Consider the following 20,476-nt stretch of genomic DNA (forward strand, 5'->3'; position numbering starts at 1 on the left):
ACCCCCGCACGTTTACACAAGTCCGTTCCTTTCGAGATACAGCACGCTTCTACCCTGCTACTCTTGTCCGAGCTTTTCTCCTTTTTTTTCCCGCCCTATTTTCCACCCCTTCTGCGCCACGGTGGCCAGTTACCAACCATACAACTCCCGTATTTATGAGGGATTCTGCGGCGCAGGAAACGGGGTTGCACACCACCAATTTCCACCGATCCACCCTCTCCACCCACCCCCTCTTCCTCGTTTTGTCCGTGGGATCGTCCCAATTTTTCTGCTCCATAGGTTTTAACGAGAAGCTTTCGCGGGGAATGATCGTTCTTTATTGATAAGTAGAGCACTTCTAACAGCGTTTTTATTCGACAACCCTTTTTCCTGTCGTCTCACTCCCCCTAGGAACACTTTTTACTGGACATTTACGTTACGGTGTCGTGAAAGGGTGGACTCGCGATGAAGAAAAAGTTAACGAAGTTTCATGTAATCTGCAGTTACTGTTGCGATTCGTTCGTTGGTGCTTGGTTAACCGGCGGGTGGCCTGGGGTTTAGGTTGCTGTTAAGCGAAAGATCAGTCGTTTCTGAGCTATGATAAAGTTTTTGCTTACCTAGAGGTGGGGAAATATTCTCCAATAGATTATTGTCTGAGTATGTATTGAATTAGAGTTTATGATAGTTTTATATATTTGTTCGAGTGTGTTATTTTTGGGAATTGAAAGACAAGGAATATATCTGTATGTAGCACTGGTATACGACTTATTCATATAAATATGTGATTTATTTATTAAAACGTTCGGGGTTAATACACTTATAGTATGTTTTATGTGTAGGGTACAGATTTTATCCATTTATAGCTCATGGGGCTCTATAAAATACAATAAAAGAGAAAACTTTCGTTAGATGCAACGAATTTTTTATTTTATTCTGAATAAGAGACTTAGGAGAAGAACAAAGTTTCCATTTTTGCTCCTATTTGTATGATTTACTTCATAAATGCCATTTTGTCTGAATTTAATTCTGCATGAGTTACGCCATGCAATAGGAAAAAATATGTCCTTGCAATAGGAAAATATGTCATATTAATAACCTTGAATACTTCGAGAAAAAACCAACATTTGAAAGAAACAAATCCTGCGGAATATCGATCATTTAATACCATTCAAGTTACGTATAAAGTATTTCTTGCGTTTTCACAATTAAAAAAGTTATTCGAGGGAACACACTTAAATGAGACACCTTGTATAATCATCATTCTCATAAATTACTCTCTGAAGCTATGAATTTGCATAAACATCCGTGGCTGAATAACGTCACCAATGTCACAAGTGCCATTCAGATATAATTAATAACGAAGCTAAAAGAAAAAAAAAAACGAAAGATTGTCAAGCACTCCCCGCAGAAATTAAAAGCAGTCCCTATTCGCCATTCGAATCAATATAATTTCAACGAGAATTAAGACCCTTTTAATTAAAGGGAACCAACGCGAGGGGTTGAATTATCGTCGCAAAAAAAAGGAAAAACACACAAGAATTGTAATACACCTGCTGTTCGGTCGCTACAGTCGCCTTGTGTTTCATTATTTTCCAGGTGCCGCAGCCGCATCCCGTGTCTACGTGGACGCATTGTCTCGATTAGCACGCGACGCGCAACTGGGGACATGGGGTGGTTCCAAGGATGTCGGTAAGTTTCGTAATTTTCTTATTATCGCGTCTCGCCTGCTAACTTCTTTCCACTGTTTCTCCATTGTCTCCTGGGAATCCACGGGGGATAGAAGGGGTGGAAATATTACGAGACACATAAAAAAGAACGGAATATACACGCGGTCCTCCGCCACCGCTATAGCATGGCTCGTCACGATCGTTACAGGTGAATTAATTAAAATTTGTCACGTAATTATCGGCGGACAAACGCGAGCCTGGTCGATCCTTAAACGACAGACGCGCACGGATGTTAATTAATTAGTGCAGCACGCGTCATTAGACGGACAAATAAATCGTCGACGGAAAATTTGTTTGTTCCCACGATCGCCCCGTTTCGTTTGAGTTTAGAGCAGAATTTTTAATTTTGTTCAACCCCCTCCCTCCACGCCCGCTACCCCCGTTAAGCCAGACTTTGTCTTCGTTTCGATGCGTCTGTTAATTAACAGATCGGCCGAGTCGTCCTGGTAATTATTTCAATTACGCCAGCTCGACTACAGGGCCGTGATGTTCATTGTACATTAATATAGAACCGGGCACAATTAAAATCGACCCGATCATGACTCAGCATGTCGTCGCGTTTTTAATTGATCTAGGTGATTTTCTTTTTTTTTAATTGTACGGAGTGGATTTTTTTGGGGATGATGGAAATTTCGGTTTCGAGTTAAATGGCCAGGGACTTTTAATTCTTTGGAATAGGTAGTATTCCATGAATAGGACCACTGTATATGTAGTAGGTTCTCCTCAGAGTTCGATTAAATTTTTCAGTGTGTATCTTGTTACTAACCAGATGATTTTTGTAGAATATTTCTTATTATTCTAGATCTTTTTACACGATTGAAAATTTGAAACACATTTCGAAACGCAATGGTGTAATCTTTAAATTCTATTGACAGTGTTAATGGGAATATTTGGTTACAGTGATTATAGAATATGAGGATAATATGTTAATGATTTGGTCGCTGCAATTTTGTTCTAACATTTAATGGAATAAGCTCATTATATTGTAACATGTACAGGCATTAATAAGTTATAGTTTAGATATAATTGTAGAGTGATACAGTACATGGAAAGTGATAATTATAATTCCCTTAATGCAATTAGTAATCAATTTGCTTCGTCTTTGCATAGACAGACCACATTAAAATTTAACCATGGAACGATAATATCATTTAAAAATAATTATCCTCTATTTCAAATCATCAGACATAATTACAATCAACTTCTAAATCTAAATTAAAGTGATTAATACAATTTATTTTAAATTATGAAATGTAACGTTAACAGCAGACTATAAGTCACACTCCAGTCACAAACATAATAGTTGAACAAAATCGACTAACAAATAGAATATGACTCACATTATCTTGCAAACAGCCAAAAGAGAGTAAACGATAGATCAAAACATGGTTCCCCGCAACGCACCACTTACCATCCCCTCAAATACTCTTCATACCTTCGCATCGACCCTCTTTTAATCAACAATAATGGAACAACGACTCCAGTCACACGGCCCTCCGCTATATCATGTTTACCTGTCTGAAGTGTCCAGAGCACCCAAAAAGAAGAGTCCCCTAAAACACCCCGAAGGGTAGCAATTCCGTAGAATTAAACCAGCCAGGGCTCGGTTCTTCGGGTTCTTCGTCAAACATTCAGCTCTGTGACAGTCGAACTAACGTCAGAGCTTCCTCCCACCCCGCCGCTTTAAAAGCGAATTCTGAACCAATAGGAAGGAACCGCCATGTTCACCTCTCATCGTCCCTCAAAATAAATTAACGCTCGTCCAACGAGAGCTAATTCCAGGCGAGGGGGTGGTGTCTACCCTCGCGTATCATTTTTTTTTTCCTCATCTGCTTTCGACAAAGTTCGAGCTGTCGCGGCCCCAGGAACGGTGGACACGGAGTGCACTCTCGTGGCTTCCAAAGCCAATAAAGGTTCAGAGCCGTTTAACCGTCTCTCTTTTCCTGTCTGTCTTATGCCGCGTCGGGGGCAGATGGGGGTGGTGGAAGAGAGGAGGAGTAAAAGTTGCTAACAGGATCATTGCAGCGTGATAAGTGTACGTATTAAGTACGGGTCGGTAACCCCCGAGGTTCTGAGCCTTGAAAAAAAATAAATAAAAAACGAAGAGAGGAACGTAGAGCGTGTAAATTGCACGCCGCTCCTCGGCCAGCTCGCTTCGTATTTTCCTCGCGAGGACCGCTCGCTTTGTGCGCTCGGAATGTTTAGCACGAAGCTTTCCCCCTTCGCTTTCTTCTTCCTTTTTTTTTTCTTTGCCAACGCTGTTGTCTGTTGTTCTACTTGTCTGTGCGAGGGGATCGACGAAGTCACGGTGGAACGTGGAATACCTATTTTTTAGGGTGCTGTATTATTTTGTGAAGTTTACAATGAATTATTATTAAAAAAACTTTCTTTGCAGTTGGATAAACGTATATGTACAGTAATTAAAATCCAACAACAGATCAGGATAAAAATTGTTTACATTAATTAGCTGCCTCTTCAGTATGCTTAATCGAATCCTGAGTAACAATAATGCATTTTTCTGTCATCGTGGAATATGAATTCCCAATATGTTCCTCAATGTATGATTTTATATTAATATTAACACTCGTGGATGAATAGAGTATAAATTCTATGTAAATAGCATTTGTGGTACACATATAATAGACTCTCCTTCAGAATTTATTACACTAACAATATACCTTTCCCGTAAGAACTCTGTGTTTGCCCATTGAAACGACATTCTCTACAAACCTAACAGATAACTCTATCGATTATATAATCTGCAAAATAGTCTATTATTCTGCTCTAGTAACGAGACCTAGCGGAACCATAATTTACCTGTCTCATATGAACTCGTAACCGGCTAGAACGACAAATAATAATACGGTAACCCTATTTCGGGGTATAGCGGACAGGGTAGAGCTTAAATTGGAAGATGCCCCAGGGCGTCTCGTATGTAGTTAACAGGGGGTTATATCCATGCCTCGGATATTCTACCCAACCACCAATTGCAGTTAACTTCAGCCACTATCCAAGGGCGGAGGGGGGATGATGCAATGTAGGCATGTTACAGAAATCGTTTTGTATTATCTTTCAAAACAGCGCTGTACCCGTGAAATCCTTCCGTTTAATTGCTCTTCGCTATCTAGGAACTCGTAGCTGAATATGGAGAACAATTCCTTTATTTATTTCGGACACTCTCGAAGAACTAAAATGCTTGGTATTTAATACTGGTTTATAGGGAGTGCACAGCTAAAATTGTTACAATTACAAAGAAAAATAATTCTTTCGCGAAAGTAAGCCGAAAATATAGTCTTTGCGAGGTTCCGTTATTAAAAAAAATCAAATTTAAATATTCGCCGAGTTAGGTAAACAGGAATTGTAACCTGTCTGATCATTGCGTGCCTATTCTACTTACTGCAAGCTCGAGTGCATGAGTCTTTTAATTCGATGCCCCGAGACAAAAATAATTTATCCTACATTTGCAATTTATTTCTTCACGGGGAATCGAATTTATTTCGATTTACAAAAATTTCTGGATAACCCAGGTCAATGATAGTATTCGGATACTTGAGGATTCTACAGTCTTCCTTTTATACCACGTGTAATTACTTTAGCCCCTTGGTACGGGCTTCCTCATTTCTGATTAAGGTTGCCTTCATTCTTCTGCCCTTCATTTTCTAGTTAATTGTACTTAAATTGCGGCGGTGGTCGGTAATGGTTGACCGTAAAGTAATTGTGGTGATGTCCCGTTGCTTCGAATTTGCAGCGAAGTAGTGTTTGTAATCATCGTCCCTATCAGTTTATGAATTATAGAATGATTTAGAGCTATCAATTCATCGTTAAAAACAGAAGTTAATTAATATAATATTGAGCTCATCAACCTTTACTTCAAGAATCATCCCATTGACAATTGATACATAATTTTCAATATATAAAATATTATAATTGATATGTTATTTTTAATAACTAAATGGTTTAGCTTTTCAAGTAGGTGGTTTACTAGCAAACAGGCAGTGGTTTACGTTGAGAGACTCTAGGAACTTCTCGGAAAATTGACTGTCATCAGGGAAGTGTTACACTCGGAAGACACTCGGGTCTCCTTACAACAATCGATGGGTAGCGGACTGGAATATCTTATTACCTCCATTTGGCTGTTTGGCAGTTTTCCAGTGTACGCCAATTTGCAGTCGTTAAAGAGACGCCTTCGAAACTTCCCGCGCGGACGATGTTGACTAAATGTTCCCTTCCATTTTGCTGAACTCAATTTTCATTAGGGACACGTAACTTTATGCAGGAATTTCGCATATACCCTTAATTTATTTAAGAGTCGAATAATTCTGGCGTTGCTGTTCTTCGTCGTCTCATTCTGTCCCCTTCTTTCTTCAATGCTAGTGCTCACGGAGGGAGAATAAATTAGCAAAACGTTCGAGGTTTCTATCGTGAATTGGGATAGTTAAATATTCAGTATAATCTATGAAAGAGCATAAAACTCGTAACAATTCCAATCAGTGCTCCCAATTTTTAGTAAGTCAATAAGACGATTGCAGAAGTGTCACCATTTTTCTCTATTATCACACAATCAGTCCTAAACGGTAAGCTTATAAAAAGGGAACGCTACATTCGTATTGAGAGATTCTTATAGAGAGAGAACAACGACAACATTTTTACTCTACACAATTTCCGTTTGTCATCTGCCTCCTATTGAGAACCAAAAAATACCGATTCACCGACACTCATTCATCCTCCAATTATCGCAACGGAAACTTTCTCCAATTGCCTCCGCTTGTCGTGCTGCTTTTTCTATTTTACACGGTGCGTTTGTTTTGCCATTGTTCGGGAACACCACCACGAAACAAACGGTTCTCCAGCGGCTCCACCAAGCACGCCCGTGTCGATCGCATAACACAAACTTTTCGAATATGTTTTAAATACGTTTTACGGGAAGCCGATCGGCCAACAACAAAACATTACCGTGTCTATGGCCGACCCAACGATATTCATTCTCGACCCGCATATATTTTCGAAGCGGTTTCGAAGCGAAACACACAGCGACTGGATTTTGCTAATTAGTTGGGAAATTAACGTTTAATTAATTCGCTGAACTCGTTGTTTGCTTCCGGCGGAGAGTCACGACATTAATGTGCGAAATTAATGCCCGAGATCGATGAATATTTTTGATGAAATAGGACAAACTGTTGCGTGTTTCTGAAGACAGTTTCGTTTTAATCTATTTGAAGGGATAGGTGATTACATTATTATATTAACTATATGTCTCTTGAATTCTATCATGGATTCTAGTTCGTGATCCTTATGACGTAATTCGTTTATTATATAGGGTGTTTCATAATTATTAGTACAGTAATATATCGTTAATAAATGAAGTCTATGAACTAATTGTTTTGCAAATTTTCAATGCTTATTGGTTAAGTTTGGTTTCCTTAACTCCATTCTCTAACCGTAGTATGAACACTTCGTTCTACAGTACTTAACTGTACCTGAACTTAAACCTTGATTCCTAAAACAAAGAGTAACGATAAAAATGATTACTTCTATCTACACATTAATTAAGTCTTCGACCAACAGTCGAAAAACCATTTCTACACACAGATCTCCCACCAATACCAACAGAATATCGTACTTCTGCCCATTCAAAGCTTCCATAAATTTACCATAACGGTTTATTGACTGCATCGAAGCCCATAAAAATTTTGTATTTCCTGGAAACTCTTCGTTACACTAAATCCAACAAATATCCCAGCAAACACCGTTAAAAAGTTTGACTACTGCAGACGATCTCGTTCCGCCCAAGAAAAATACTTCCGGCAAAAGAATGCAAATATGCAACGAAGACGTCGTTATTTTCAGTTTACACGAACCAGGATGATTTCTTCCCACGCGGTGGTAGTTCGATTAAATCGGAAACAAAAGTTTTCCTCGAATATCGAGCTAGTTCCTCTCTGTTTCCACGTCGTCGTATCGATTGCTTTCCAGGAATTGATTAATCGCACGTCAGGAGGTACGTTCCATCGAGTTGTTCAGAGGGAACGTCCTACGAGTAGTTCGCGACACCGGTTTCGGGTTGCATCGACAGTTCGCCATCGAGTTCCGTTTCCTGAATGGGGACAGGGGACTTCCTTTTGCCGTGGCCGAGGCGAGCCTTTCGAAGTTCCCTCGCCCGAGGAATCCCGTCCGGGTCGAGTTTAAATCGACGGACTTTTGTCAACTGCGAAACGACACACAGGACGCGAACTCGTTCAATCCGGACACGCCCCGTCCGAGTTCACGGAACTGAATTAAACTTTTAATTATTTCGATAGACACAGGGAAAAAAACGGGATACCGTAACTCTTTCCGTTGGCGTCGCGCTACGCGTTCATGGTGCGATCGTGATGCTTTTATTGCGTCCTCTTCCGGGTACAAAGGAAATTCCCTGGATGTGAAACATTCTTGGAGGTGAATAACGTTGTCTTAGAATTGAAGATCTCGGAAGATGAAAGGGGTACGTAATATTTTTGTGGAAATTGACTTTTGTTCGTGAATGAAAGTAGTTTTTTTTTATGTAAATACTTTATTTTACTTGTCAGAGACAAATGCAGGAAGAATAACTTTTAAACTCAGTTTACTACTTTAATATTTGTCACAAGACACCTTCGTACTTTGAAACCTTAATTGTATATGCTTTTTATTATCTTCGTTACTACTTTTCGGGATATAAAAAGTGAAGGAAAGATATTTTATATATAATTATTTTAGATTGGTTTGAAATTAGAATGGAAACGATACTTTTCGGTTATTTCTGGCTATAGAAAGTTCATTCTGGTACATTAGAGCTGGTTGAATAACGTCTTAATGTCTACAGACATTATTCTTCTTGTGCTTTGTTCTATTTTAATATTCAAATGAAAGTTTTGCCAGGGTTTGCTTATTACATGATAGGAAATTCAGAATAAATTTTATTTCTCCAATATACAGGCTTTCTTTGCCTTAAAAGATTAAAGAACTGCTCATGTTTATTACTACTTAACTATATTTATTACTACAATTAACACCTTTCACACTAATTGCTGTAAATATGTAATTCCAAAATCAAGAATCATATTGTAATTGTTAAAATATAAATTTAGACATAACACCCGAAAATGGTAATAAGAAATTGAGTGTTTTTGTAGTAATAAATAAAAAACTCAGCATCGAAATAGCATTAATTTTGCGAAAATTGTAGAAATGGATACAAACATATTGTAAGGGGTAATATTCAGCTGGCAGACGGTGGGTAACTGCGTTCAATAAGCAGGATCTCACGATAAGACGTATTTACCAATGCGAAGTAAACTGAATACTCAAAGCCCGCGGTATTATTCCTTGTTTACCATAAAATTAGCATCCCCAATTTCGGCTGCCAATCACAACAAACATCGTCCCGATTGAATTAAATAGATGCATAACCGATCCTCGAAATGGACTTTAACGGATCGCAATGCCATCAGCAAATCATATTTTCTTAAACGTCCATCGACGAGTTATAATTTATATTCTAATAATTCTGACAGGTTTCCGATAAACTTCAGAAATTAAATATCAGGTTTCACGTCGGTAATATCGTTTCCTTAACTTGCTTTTATTTTTCTGTAATTCAATGCAGAATAATTTTCTCGTGACATCAATTTTATCAGGTTGTTGTTAGGCTTTAAATTAAAAAAGAATTGCATTATACAGGGTGGAATATTAAAAATTCCTACCTTGAATATTTCTGGAACCATAGGAACAAAAGAAGAATTTTTCAAGTAAATATTTAGTATAAAACAGGCAATCATGCGATCATATGGATTCATTAGCCAAACAACTATTATCTGAGTAACATTTCCTTTTACTTGTATACTTTTGGAAATATTTGATGTAGTCATTTTTATTCTTCCACCCTGTTGATATTTCTCAATCATACATATACAAACAACACGATCGATCCCTGTTATTCATCTATATTCTCGCATTTCTTTAATATATAATTTTCGATGAATTTCGATTTTCGGCCATTCACTTACCAACATCGAAAGAGACTATCTCGATCCAATATCTTCATGGAATTTACCTCCCGGCCAAACAGTTCACCGCTGATCCAGATCAGAGATCGGAATCTAATAGTCAATATTTCCGAAAGTCTTTTACACTTGAGATAGGGAGCCGCAATTTCCATAAGTAAATCGACAAATTCAAATACCGCAGATTTTGAGACCGTACCTCCTTCCTCCACCTCTCTCGACTTCGTTTGCCAAAAGCCCCACAATGGAAGGTTAAATGCAGACTAGAGACCGGACTGAGCTTTTCGGTAAATCCAGTTACTGTAATGCGCGGTTCGATTTCCAGCGACTTCGTAACCCCGGGTATCGGCCACTGCGTTGCGGCCAGGCAGTCGATATCGATCACTCGAGTCTGCAATTTGGCTGACACGGCTCGTTCAGAAACTCCTGGACGCCGCATATTTTAATAACGCAAGTGGCCTTATCGCCACTTGCCGTGCTGCGAGTTAAACATACGTGACCGAGCAACTGACAGTAACTTAATACCTTCGGAAGAATTATTCTCTTGATACACGTTATTACATTTTCACTCATTTTTTTTTCAATTCTAATTATCGTTAATGTTAACCCAAGTAGATTGCAAACGCTTCAATAAATTTGAAGTGTGTTTAATTGTGTAAGTAGACCTTTAAGGGAGACTAAATTTGTATTCAAATTGGTAAAATATGTTTTTTTTAACATTGCATTGCGTATATGTCAATTGGTACTTTTACTTGATAAAGTGTATTTGTAGAATCAGATTCCAGGACATGTAACATTTTTTTGGTATATCTATTGAAACATTGATGGACAGAATTATCGTAACACAGGACTATGTTATATTAAGTTTCGAAGAATAGTATATATGTAAAAGTATATAGGTGGTGGGCAAATTGATTTTTTAAACAAAATTTCGAACAACGAATAAAAGATATAGAAGTATTATGCCATTTTTGATCGATTAAACGTAAAAGTTCCAATTTTCATAATAAAATATTAATACTTCTTGTTCGGCAACTCATACTTGGCAAACAATTATTTAATCTCGTTAACTGTGCTAGGAACAGGATGATGCTCTTAGAAGCTGAGTGCGCGGCACTATGTATTATTCAAATAAACTTCTGTCCAACTTTGAAGTAGATAAGTAAGTAGGTAGTTGGATGTATAACACACTTTCGGTTCATCTAATGAAACACTGATGGGCAGAAGTCATGCAGGAATATATTAGATTGATCTTCGAAGAACAGAGTAAGCTTAAACGTAGATAGCGAATAGGTAGTAGGAAAACTAGATAGATGGTAGAGAGCGGGAACAAAATTAGTAGCATAGAATGAAGTTCACAGAATATGAAACATCATAAAATTTGCATTACGGTAAACGCAATTTCCCAAAATGAATGTATTAGTCTCTTAGTGATTCTCGGTGGATTTATTGATGCTTATTCCAGTCAGCATCGGTCGTTTGATCTGATGATCCCTTCTAATTCCTAGTTAAGTTTTCGAACTTCCTGGCGAACGCCTCTTCTCGGCGTTTCGTTCGACCCCGCGTAGCTAGTTCGCGACCTTGGTGGGTCCTGGCAGATTGGAAAATCGTGTTCGCAAGATTGATCGGTGAGTCGTCGATCGAGAGACCGCCCTTTGAATATTTCCCTTTTGACCTCGTTTATGGGGGTGGTCTGGAGCCTGGCTCTTTATCGTGCTCCTTAACATGTCTGCCGCCAGACGAACACCCATAAAAATTCCATCAACGTTAAAGCAATCTTTATAATAAAACGGAAAATTATAATCAGATATTCATGACAATATTTTCTTAACTAAATTGCGGATGTTTATGCATTCGTAGCATTCTTCGACTTGCAGAACGTAGCAAAATAAATATTTTAATGAAATTTAGTAATATTTACGTATTATTATTAATATATTGAAGCCTCTACTGTAGGAAACAAAATGCTGTCTAATTTTGTTTTTTATACATCAATGCTCAAACTTATAAATTTGCATAAACATTCACAGTCTAGTAGTCAAATTATAACCTTTTTCGATATAGGCTTTAATTCAACTTCGTCTGTTTGGTATTTAATCTTAATTTTTAGTTCCTACTTCGCAAACATAAATTGTGTCATTCCTTGTGTGCAAAGTGTTAAAGTACAGTATTCAGTGGTGTTAAAATTTTAATATCGAGGAGAAAGTGTCAGTAATGGTCACATCGTTGAAAGTTCTTTGTGTCTCATAGTAAAAATGAAATTGAAAATGATAAAATGACCAAAAACGTTAATTCGTATCGGTTGCACACGAAGCGATTCATCGTTTCGTTGAAAATTGCCGGCTTTATTTATTATATTAAAGGTTCACGCAAACGCGTGTCGCCAATTTCGAAATTTGCATCCGCGTATTTATCTTATAAATTATGCCGCCGCGCATTTGTCCGGGATATTCCAGTTTGCTCATTTGCTCGCGAAATATACTGTTCGCCGCGTTTGTCCCAATTTTACTTAATTATGGCCGACCATCGTCGAATTATTTGCTACGTGATTATTTATTACCCTGGGTATTATTTGGGCGCAACTCGGACTTGTGCGTTTGTCTGCTCGTATTCGAATTATCCGTTGTAATTTTAACGTAATGCGACCAGAATCTTTCATTAATGCCGAGTATCTTCTCTGATTTATTAGTAAAGTAAACGGAAAATGTATACAGCTTTTTTATTTCAATTGAAATAATAGTAACAATACCGTTAATGTATGTACAGTGTTCCGTTGATCACTGTCTGACTGGTTCTGCACGATTTTTGTTACAGCGTCACCCCGACCACTGGGGCGGGGCGACCGTGAAACCTGTCAAGAGTATATTTTGTTGCTTCCCAGCTTTTGTTGACGATTTTCAAAACAAGGTCAATCCAAGAAAATTTCAATCAATCGTAATGATTTTCATTTTAACTATCAGGCTGAAGTGTCAACTTTTCGAATATATACATAGTTTATTAATTCAGGAGCAGTGCTTTGTATTGAAGTGAAAATATCATCATCTGCTGCAGAAATTCGAGATTACTTTCTGACCAACTCAATAGTTTATCGATCTTATTTTCCTTCGAAGAAAGACTGTTAACAAGATAACTCCCATTTGAATTATTTAAGGAAAGCAATGATATGCATAAACATTCTATGACGAACGATATGATAACATATCTGTAAACCACGTTCACAGATCACGTTGACTTCCTCTCAGATCCACGATCGAAATGGTACCCGTCGCCAAGGCACGTTTTCCTCGTAGCACGTGAAAGCCCCGTTATCAAGCGGGTCAGGGTTTTTCCATAAATCTCGCGAGTCGAGCATACGTCGTGCCGGAAATCCAGCGGAACGTCTTACGCGCGGTTACCATAACATAACGCATACGAGGAGACGTATAGCAAGCTATGGCCGATTATAGTGAGGAAAATTCGTTTTTCCCCACCCCTTCCGGCCGGGTGGCGGGCTTGAAGCGAAAATTCGATGTTCACGATGTTAGCGCGGCGTGGCGCCGAAATGAAAGCGTGATAGCGAAATTGGCAATATCGCGACTTTTCCCTCCCATTTCTCTGTCCCTCTCTCTCTCTCTTTCTGTCTCCCCCATTCTCGCCCCCTTTTCCTTAGAATCGATCGTGTTTTCCCCACCTTTTCAACGACGGCGAATTTCCTTCCGTCGAAAATCCGTCCGCGCACCCTTCGAACGCGTAACGAAATTGTCGTCAAAGATTCGATATTAATTCTTGGAACTGCAGGATATTCCCAGTCATCGGGCAACAAATTGTTCGTGTTGCGAGGTGTAGGGTCAGAGGATTTTTTCGTTCACGTTGGATAACAGCTGATTATCCGATGCCATTTGTTCACGTGAGAATTGATATGATTGGAATATGATTTTCTATGAATTAGAATTTGGGGAGAATTGGTGCTGCTAGTGGAAGGGTTGGTTGAAAATGAGGTGAGAATTTAAGGAATCTTTGTTGAAAGTGCTGGTTCGTTTTATTTTACACGTGCACTGCCGTTCGTGAGTACTAGGGCAACTAATTTGTGAGTAAAATGTCGAATTTTACACATACTATACAAGGTATTTCGGAAATGTTGGTACAACCCGGGCAGAAATATATATAAATCGAAAATATAAAATAAAATTTCTTTATATGATACTTCATTTTTAAGATAACCAAATTTGGACATTCATCTAACGCGTATTCGTTTGTGCTAATAATAAGTAGAAACGGACTGCAATATACAGACGCTTAGCAAAGTCCTATTTAATTGCACAGGTATCCAGTAAATATTGAAATTCGATTATTTCGATTATTTTTAATAATTCCATAATAAATTCTTACATTTACTTCAAATTTAATAATTAAAATCACCCTACAATTTTCAATTCGTATGTATTGTAGTTAAAATAAAAACGGACCAAGTATGCCATGTCTGAAATTGTATTGAAAAATAATGTCCTGTAGGAAAGGATAGATTATATTCCCTAGGAAGAAAGTGGTTCGTTTTTATTTTAACCACAGTGCATAATGATTGAAAATTTGTTTGTATCATATCTGTAATAATATGAACTACATTAATTGCGGTAAATCATTTGCTTTTGTGTTTAATTCTGTATGAGTATGTGTTCGAAACCAAAAAATTACCTGGTTGATAGGTGAAACGACATCACAAACAGACAATTAAAAGGAAAAATGAATCAGGTGAATAGTATACAAAAAGTTCAACTTCATAAATTAATGTAAAATTGAATAAATGGAAAAATATTTATTATACTAAAGCAAAAGGGTTTGAATTACGTATTATGTATGCAATGCCCAGTACGATGAGATTTTATTCAACAAAATGTTTGCGTTAACTTAACGATGCTCTTTTGTTGATATATTGATAATGTTCCTTCGTAATAAACAGGAAAGCCGGCTGGCAAACGTCCGATGGTTATTTGAAAGTTTACGGCTGGTCTCGTTTGCTTGCTTTTCTCTGCAATTAGTCTGACGCGGATTCCTGTGTAACAAGGGGGACAAACAATCGGCGCACGTTGAGTAATTTCATTAATAGCAAATTATTGTAAATTTGCCCGTCGCGATACGCTTAACGAGCAGCCCGTAATTTCATGAAAAATCCAGCCGCCTCCGCTACTCGTTGAGGACACCTACACTGTTATTAAAATTGAACGAGAGTCAACATCCTATAATTATCCTTATAATTCGTAATAACGGAAACGATCGAACAATTTAATGAAATAATTTTTATTAAATTATCTCGTTAAAGTAACATTACAATAACCGTTGTGAGTAAAATATTTTCGTGCGACCTTTTCGAAGATACACCATTTGAACAATGTTGTTCGTACAATTTTGTAGTAATCATAATTATTTCTATTCTCAATTCATTTTTTTTAATTCTGAAATTTTAGTATCTTGTTTTTTTATCTTCTAAGAAAAGTGTGCACTTTAAATAATTCTGTAATCCTACTGTTTATTTTATAATGTTGTTTTGAGATGGGGTTAACGAAAGATCTAAATGTGCTCATAACAATATCTCATAGTAGGGAATCAGCAAACGTTGTATATTGATAGCTGACAGAATCAGCAGCGAATGCACGCGTTCTTAATAGGGTAAATTGAACCGTATCCACGGCAATTCGATCAAACCCTTTCTGTACAGAGTAGCAGGATTGGAGACGTGTTTGGGTTCGTTACAATACACGTTACAATCAACTGTTATGTAAATGGGTAATTGATTTTGATTTCCTGGCGCCTTAATGCGCTCTAACAGTAAAATCATGAAACGTATTTCCCCTTAAGTACAACAGTGCTGCTGATAATCCTCGATTTTACTAGTGTAAAGTTTACCCCATTTCTCACATTTATTGCCATTATTTTACGGTGGCTGGTATTGTTATATCAAAATCTCTGATCATTAGGAAGCGACTGCCGTCTTGACTTCAGCTATTACGCCACACTGGCAAAACTACACAGTCCCATTAAAATTAACACCGTTGACCTTGAAATTTTAAAAAATACGACCTTCAGAAAAATGTTTGTTTATCATAGTATCTGCTTATCCTAACCTAATAATACGTACCCCTCACGTTTTCTTGTGTCTTCAAAAACTAGTGAGAAATTGAAGGTGCTCCCGTCAGGTGTAACATCCTATACAGAAAATAGACACGACCACGTTGGCCTCCAAGTGGCTCATACATTCCCAGACCCCTCCCCCTTCTATTTTTACACATAATCGTTGTCTAACGACTTCCCAAAACTCCCTCTCCGTTTCAATCCTCCCTCAGACACTCCAACCACCGTCGAGAATCCTCGTCATCCCAACGATACGTCGAAAGTACGTGCCCGGCAAACAAGAAAGCCTCTCTCTCTCTCTCTCTCTCGTAGCGCGCGGTTATTCGACTCACAGGCGCACGGAATTATTCGAACGTACTTCAGGAGGTGAGGAAGGTCGCGGCGTAATCGGCGCTCGTTTAAACCACCCGGCCGATAATTTGGCCCTGCCCCCACCCCTCGTAATTTTATGCAATTATGCGTATTACCCCCCCTGTCCACGCAGGTTTGTACGCTCTCGTACGTGGACAGACGTGGAGGGTGAAACGCAGCTGGAATTCAGGTGGTACGGGGCAGGATTTCAGTGTCCACGTGTCCGCGACCACCACCGCCACCCCCGACCCTTCATCAGCGACCCGTCCTACAGCGTGTGCCGCGTCCCCGACGACCATCGTCGGTCCCGACGTTGAAAACGCCGCGCGTCGCGTCGCCTCGTTTCACGGTAAAGTGACCGCGCGTTAACTCCCATTCGTTACGCGTTTACATTATTATTAAAGCGCATTTACACGGCCGTTGGAGCGGGCGCCTCGTGGAATTTTAATTTCCAGGGGGCGAGCTTGCGTGCTCGCCATCCTATCTCCGGCTATCTTCGACCACCACTCCTCACCATCCCCTATCCCCCCTCCCCACCAACTCTTTGCAAGCGCGGATGGGATTAAAGGTCACCGGGGTTGGAATTTTATTCTGGTTCGGCTGCAGTTTCGGGCACCCACCCTCAACGGCGATTTTTTTTTTTTTGTTGTACAGGGAAGGGGTGGTGGTTAGTTTCTTCGTTTTTTCGAAACGAACGGAATTTTCAGCTGCTGCTGCGTGGGCGCTCTTTACGGGGGATTCTCGAGCGCGCTCCTGAGTCGGTAATTGATGCGCGGTGATCGTGCTTGAGGGTGGAATACCGGGTTTTCGGGGATTTTTCGGGGGTGAGACGTTCTGGTGGATGTTTGCGTACTGTGGAAGTGATTTTTTTAGGCGGATTGAGGGTTATTTGGAGAGGATTGTTGATGTTGAATAGGTTTTGCTGGTGTGGTAGGTCCGTTTGTGGATGTTGGGAGTTGAGTGCGTGCTTCAAGTGATTTCTGCGAGTTTGTAGGTTACGAAGGAACTATCGTTTAATTGAAATTTAACCGTTGGGCTTTGTAATTAATTTTTCCTGGTAGATATTTTTTAAAAGTGTCAATTTTAGAGAAAAAGAGTTAGTACAATTTATGCATCGCACAGATCAACTTAATCCAGAATCGAAATTCGACTTTGAATTGTACTTTCTGTTAAGAACACTGGTGAATTAATGTGTCTTCAATAGTTGACGTATATTACAATCGAATCATGAGTGAACATACATTCTCGATATAATTTTCACTTTTGTTCAATTTAATTTAAAGGGACAGTAAAGTAATAGTGTTTTGTACAAAGCATAAGAATTGAAAAATTTGAATAAATCTAAGTGTTAAGAAGTGATAGGATATTCTGACAGACGATTCCATTTTGTAGTTAATATATTTCGGTAATTAACTTCATGTAAACCACATCGTTGTTGCACTGTTTCATTAATATTTCATTTTAATGTTACAACACCAACGATTCAGATTATGTAAAACATTTCTGGATGGATTTGTGGAAGTTTGACTCATATGATAAATCATTTTGAAATTTTAAGTTGATTATATGTAGCTTCATGTTCGAGTTAAATTCAGATCGCATCTGGACAGTATCGAGGGAGTTACAACTAGTTCCGTGTTGTTCGATGAAATTCCGACCACCAATGTCTGTAATTCTCTTGAATTAATATTATTCCAGACATGCAACCTAGCAGCACAAGGGTCCTCGAATTTGTTACGTGTTTGCATTATCTTCAAAGCGGATTTACACAGAGTACCACGCGAACGTTTCGCAGCGTTTTAATCTCACACTTAACAGGCTACTTGTATCTCTTTTAAGGTCAGCGTTCGCAGCAATTACCTGTAAAACGAATTAAATGCAGAAAGCTCAACCATTTTTCATTAAAAATATAAGGTTACTGTTTAGTATTTAACATTGGATCTACTTGATTGTGATTTTCCAAGTGTAAGTTCAACGTTTCAGGAAATGGAATTTACGAAAATTAAACGGCTTTATACGGTTCAAATTTCTATATCACAGTTTATACTTTTAAATGTATGCATGAGGTTGTACCAATTTTTAACAGAAGCCTCATAGTTCTCATACATTCTTCTACGTGTCAAAATAATTTTTTAATTATTGATGATTAAGAACTTGAATAGAATAAAAACAACTTGAACCCATAATATATTCTTTAGGATAAAATTTCCTCAGAAATTCAATGGTAATAATTGCAAAAGTAAGAAATATTTTGTATACCTATCAAAACTTGAAACTATTATCCTAGCCAGGGAGAATATTACATACGAAACAATGTTTCGCCGCTGCAAATTCGAACTACAATAAATCCTCGGCAAGTGTTCGAAAGCTCCCCGTCACTGAACATTAAATATCTCATAAACTAGTGGCCACCTGCGGCTGAAACAAATATCATTTTCTTCAGAATTCCACGTTCTATAACTCTGCTAAACCTCATTAAAAAGTCAGCATTACACCTGGAAACGTCTCCTTGTCAGTGCCGAGAAGCCTTCGACCACTCATCGAGGATTTCCGTCAATGTGTTGTTCGAGGGTTAATATTTATTTCATTTTCAATTGCACCTATGTGGATCTTTCTGGTCGAGAAATCACCCGATCATTGCGTTGAACTGTAAAGAGTGAATAGTATCGAAATCAAAGCTGCAAATTGTCGATCCACGCGACCAGCCGAAATAAAGTTCTCCCACCAATACAGAAGGGCAGAAGGGGTGGGGGTGAGGTAGCGTCGATCTCGCCGTTCTCAATGTCGTCGCTCGGCCCTCACGCGTAGCTGAATAGTCACGGCGCAATTAACTCGTATTCAACACTTTGATGTCGCAAGCCCCGCATTATACGCGCCGTCTCAATTGCGCCGGTAACCAGAGCCGATGAAAGGATCCGCAGCTGGCTGCAACCAAGCTGCAGACATGGTTCGTGTGTTTATCGAGCGCGCTCGCTCTGGGGATACCTGCACTTGGATTGAATATTGGCTCTCAAGCCGCGAAATCGATGTGCAGTCGCACGTTGCACGGGATTCGGCGTTGTTAGCGCGCGCCCGATTCTCTGTTCTTCCTATTTGGTAGTCAATGTGGGCAGAGTCGGATGGCTGATGTTTACGGAACGGGACTTCGTGTGGCCAGCAGGGAAATTCAGGCTCATAAGTAGACGGATTTTATGCGTGACGCACGGTGAAACGAACGATTGTGGATCGTATATTTCGAAAATATTTTTATACAAATTCGAACGCTTCGGAAGAGTTGTTTAACGGTTTGACTGTCAGACGAGCACTTATTGGAATTATACAGTTCTTAGTGGTGAGGTTTTCGGGTGTAAATACTGTCCTTGGAGGATTTATTTATTATTATTTTTGTTAATTAGTTTCCTAACGGTTCAAAGACATATTGATATTGGTGTGTGACTAGTGGTATTTCGGATTCTTTGTTTACCAATTAGAAGACACTTTTTAATTGGTCTGGGCTAGGTCTAGCAGTAATTATAAGACATTGTTTAATTGGTCAGCTGTACAATTAGGACAATAATTCCAGAAGGGTTTTACCTAAAACCTCAGCAGTGAGAACTGTATGATACCAGGCTGTGAAAGCCTCCAATCCCTGATTCATCACAATTGCACACTGTCAGAGCAATATGTTTGACTGTTAGCTTCCTATACAATTTGTATAGAACCGAAATAATTTAGTAATTGCTGTGTTTGCCTAACTTAACTTTCATTACAAAACTAAACTCGGTTAACAAAATATGAACATAAGCCAACCATTGCGAGTGTATTGCAATTTTTGTTTTCTTTTCGAGAGTTTGTCAAATTCTGCTCTGTTTGAGATTAGGGTTTACTGTGTTCCAACTTCGTCCTCTTTTTCCAAGGGGTGAGTCTTAGAATTTTCGTGGTCCCTAATTTCGGTGGATAGACGGATATTTTGAAGATTGGTATTTTGAAAAATTCAAACGATTTACGTACCAGTTATAAATTGTACAAGGTTTTGTTACTCTAGTATAAGAGGTGCTCTCGATTTACGATTGTCGTCGTTTCCAGATATCGTAAGATATCCGACAAACCGAGAGTACCCACGCGAGCATCAATTTACTCGTCTGCTTGGAGAACAGTAACGAGCCACGGTCGTAACGATTTCATTGTCGTCCATCGAGGCGTGACAGAGATACTGAGAAGTCAAGTAGCTTGACGCGACGATCTGAAGTAGAGTGCACTTTTGGGTGCACCGATTGCAACGAGAAAAACTGAAGCCCAGGTATGACTTTTATG

At 38.8% G+C, this 20,476-nt stretch overlaps 1 protein-coding gene across 1 annotated transcript in view; it reads left to right on the forward strand.

The window, feature by feature from the left end:
* Nucleotides 1-20,476, forward strand: part of LOC107193986 — a 191,445-nt gene that overhangs the window by 112,708 nt on the left and 58,261 nt on the right. Inside the window, exon 3 of the mRNA XM_015583534.1 lies at nt 1,576-1,668. Coding sequence (XP_015439020.1) covers nt 1,576-1,668 — 93 coding nt within the window. The remainder of the gene's footprint in view (nt 1-1,575; nt 1,669-20,476) is intronic.

Source organism: Dufourea novaeangliae, unplaced genomic scaffold (genome assembly GCF_001272555.1).
Source record: "Dufourea novaeangliae isolate 0120121106 unplaced genomic scaffold, ASM127255v1 scaffold21, whole genome shotgun sequence".
NCBI lineage: Eukaryota > Metazoa > Arthropoda > Insecta > Hymenoptera > Halictidae > Dufourea > Dufourea novaeangliae.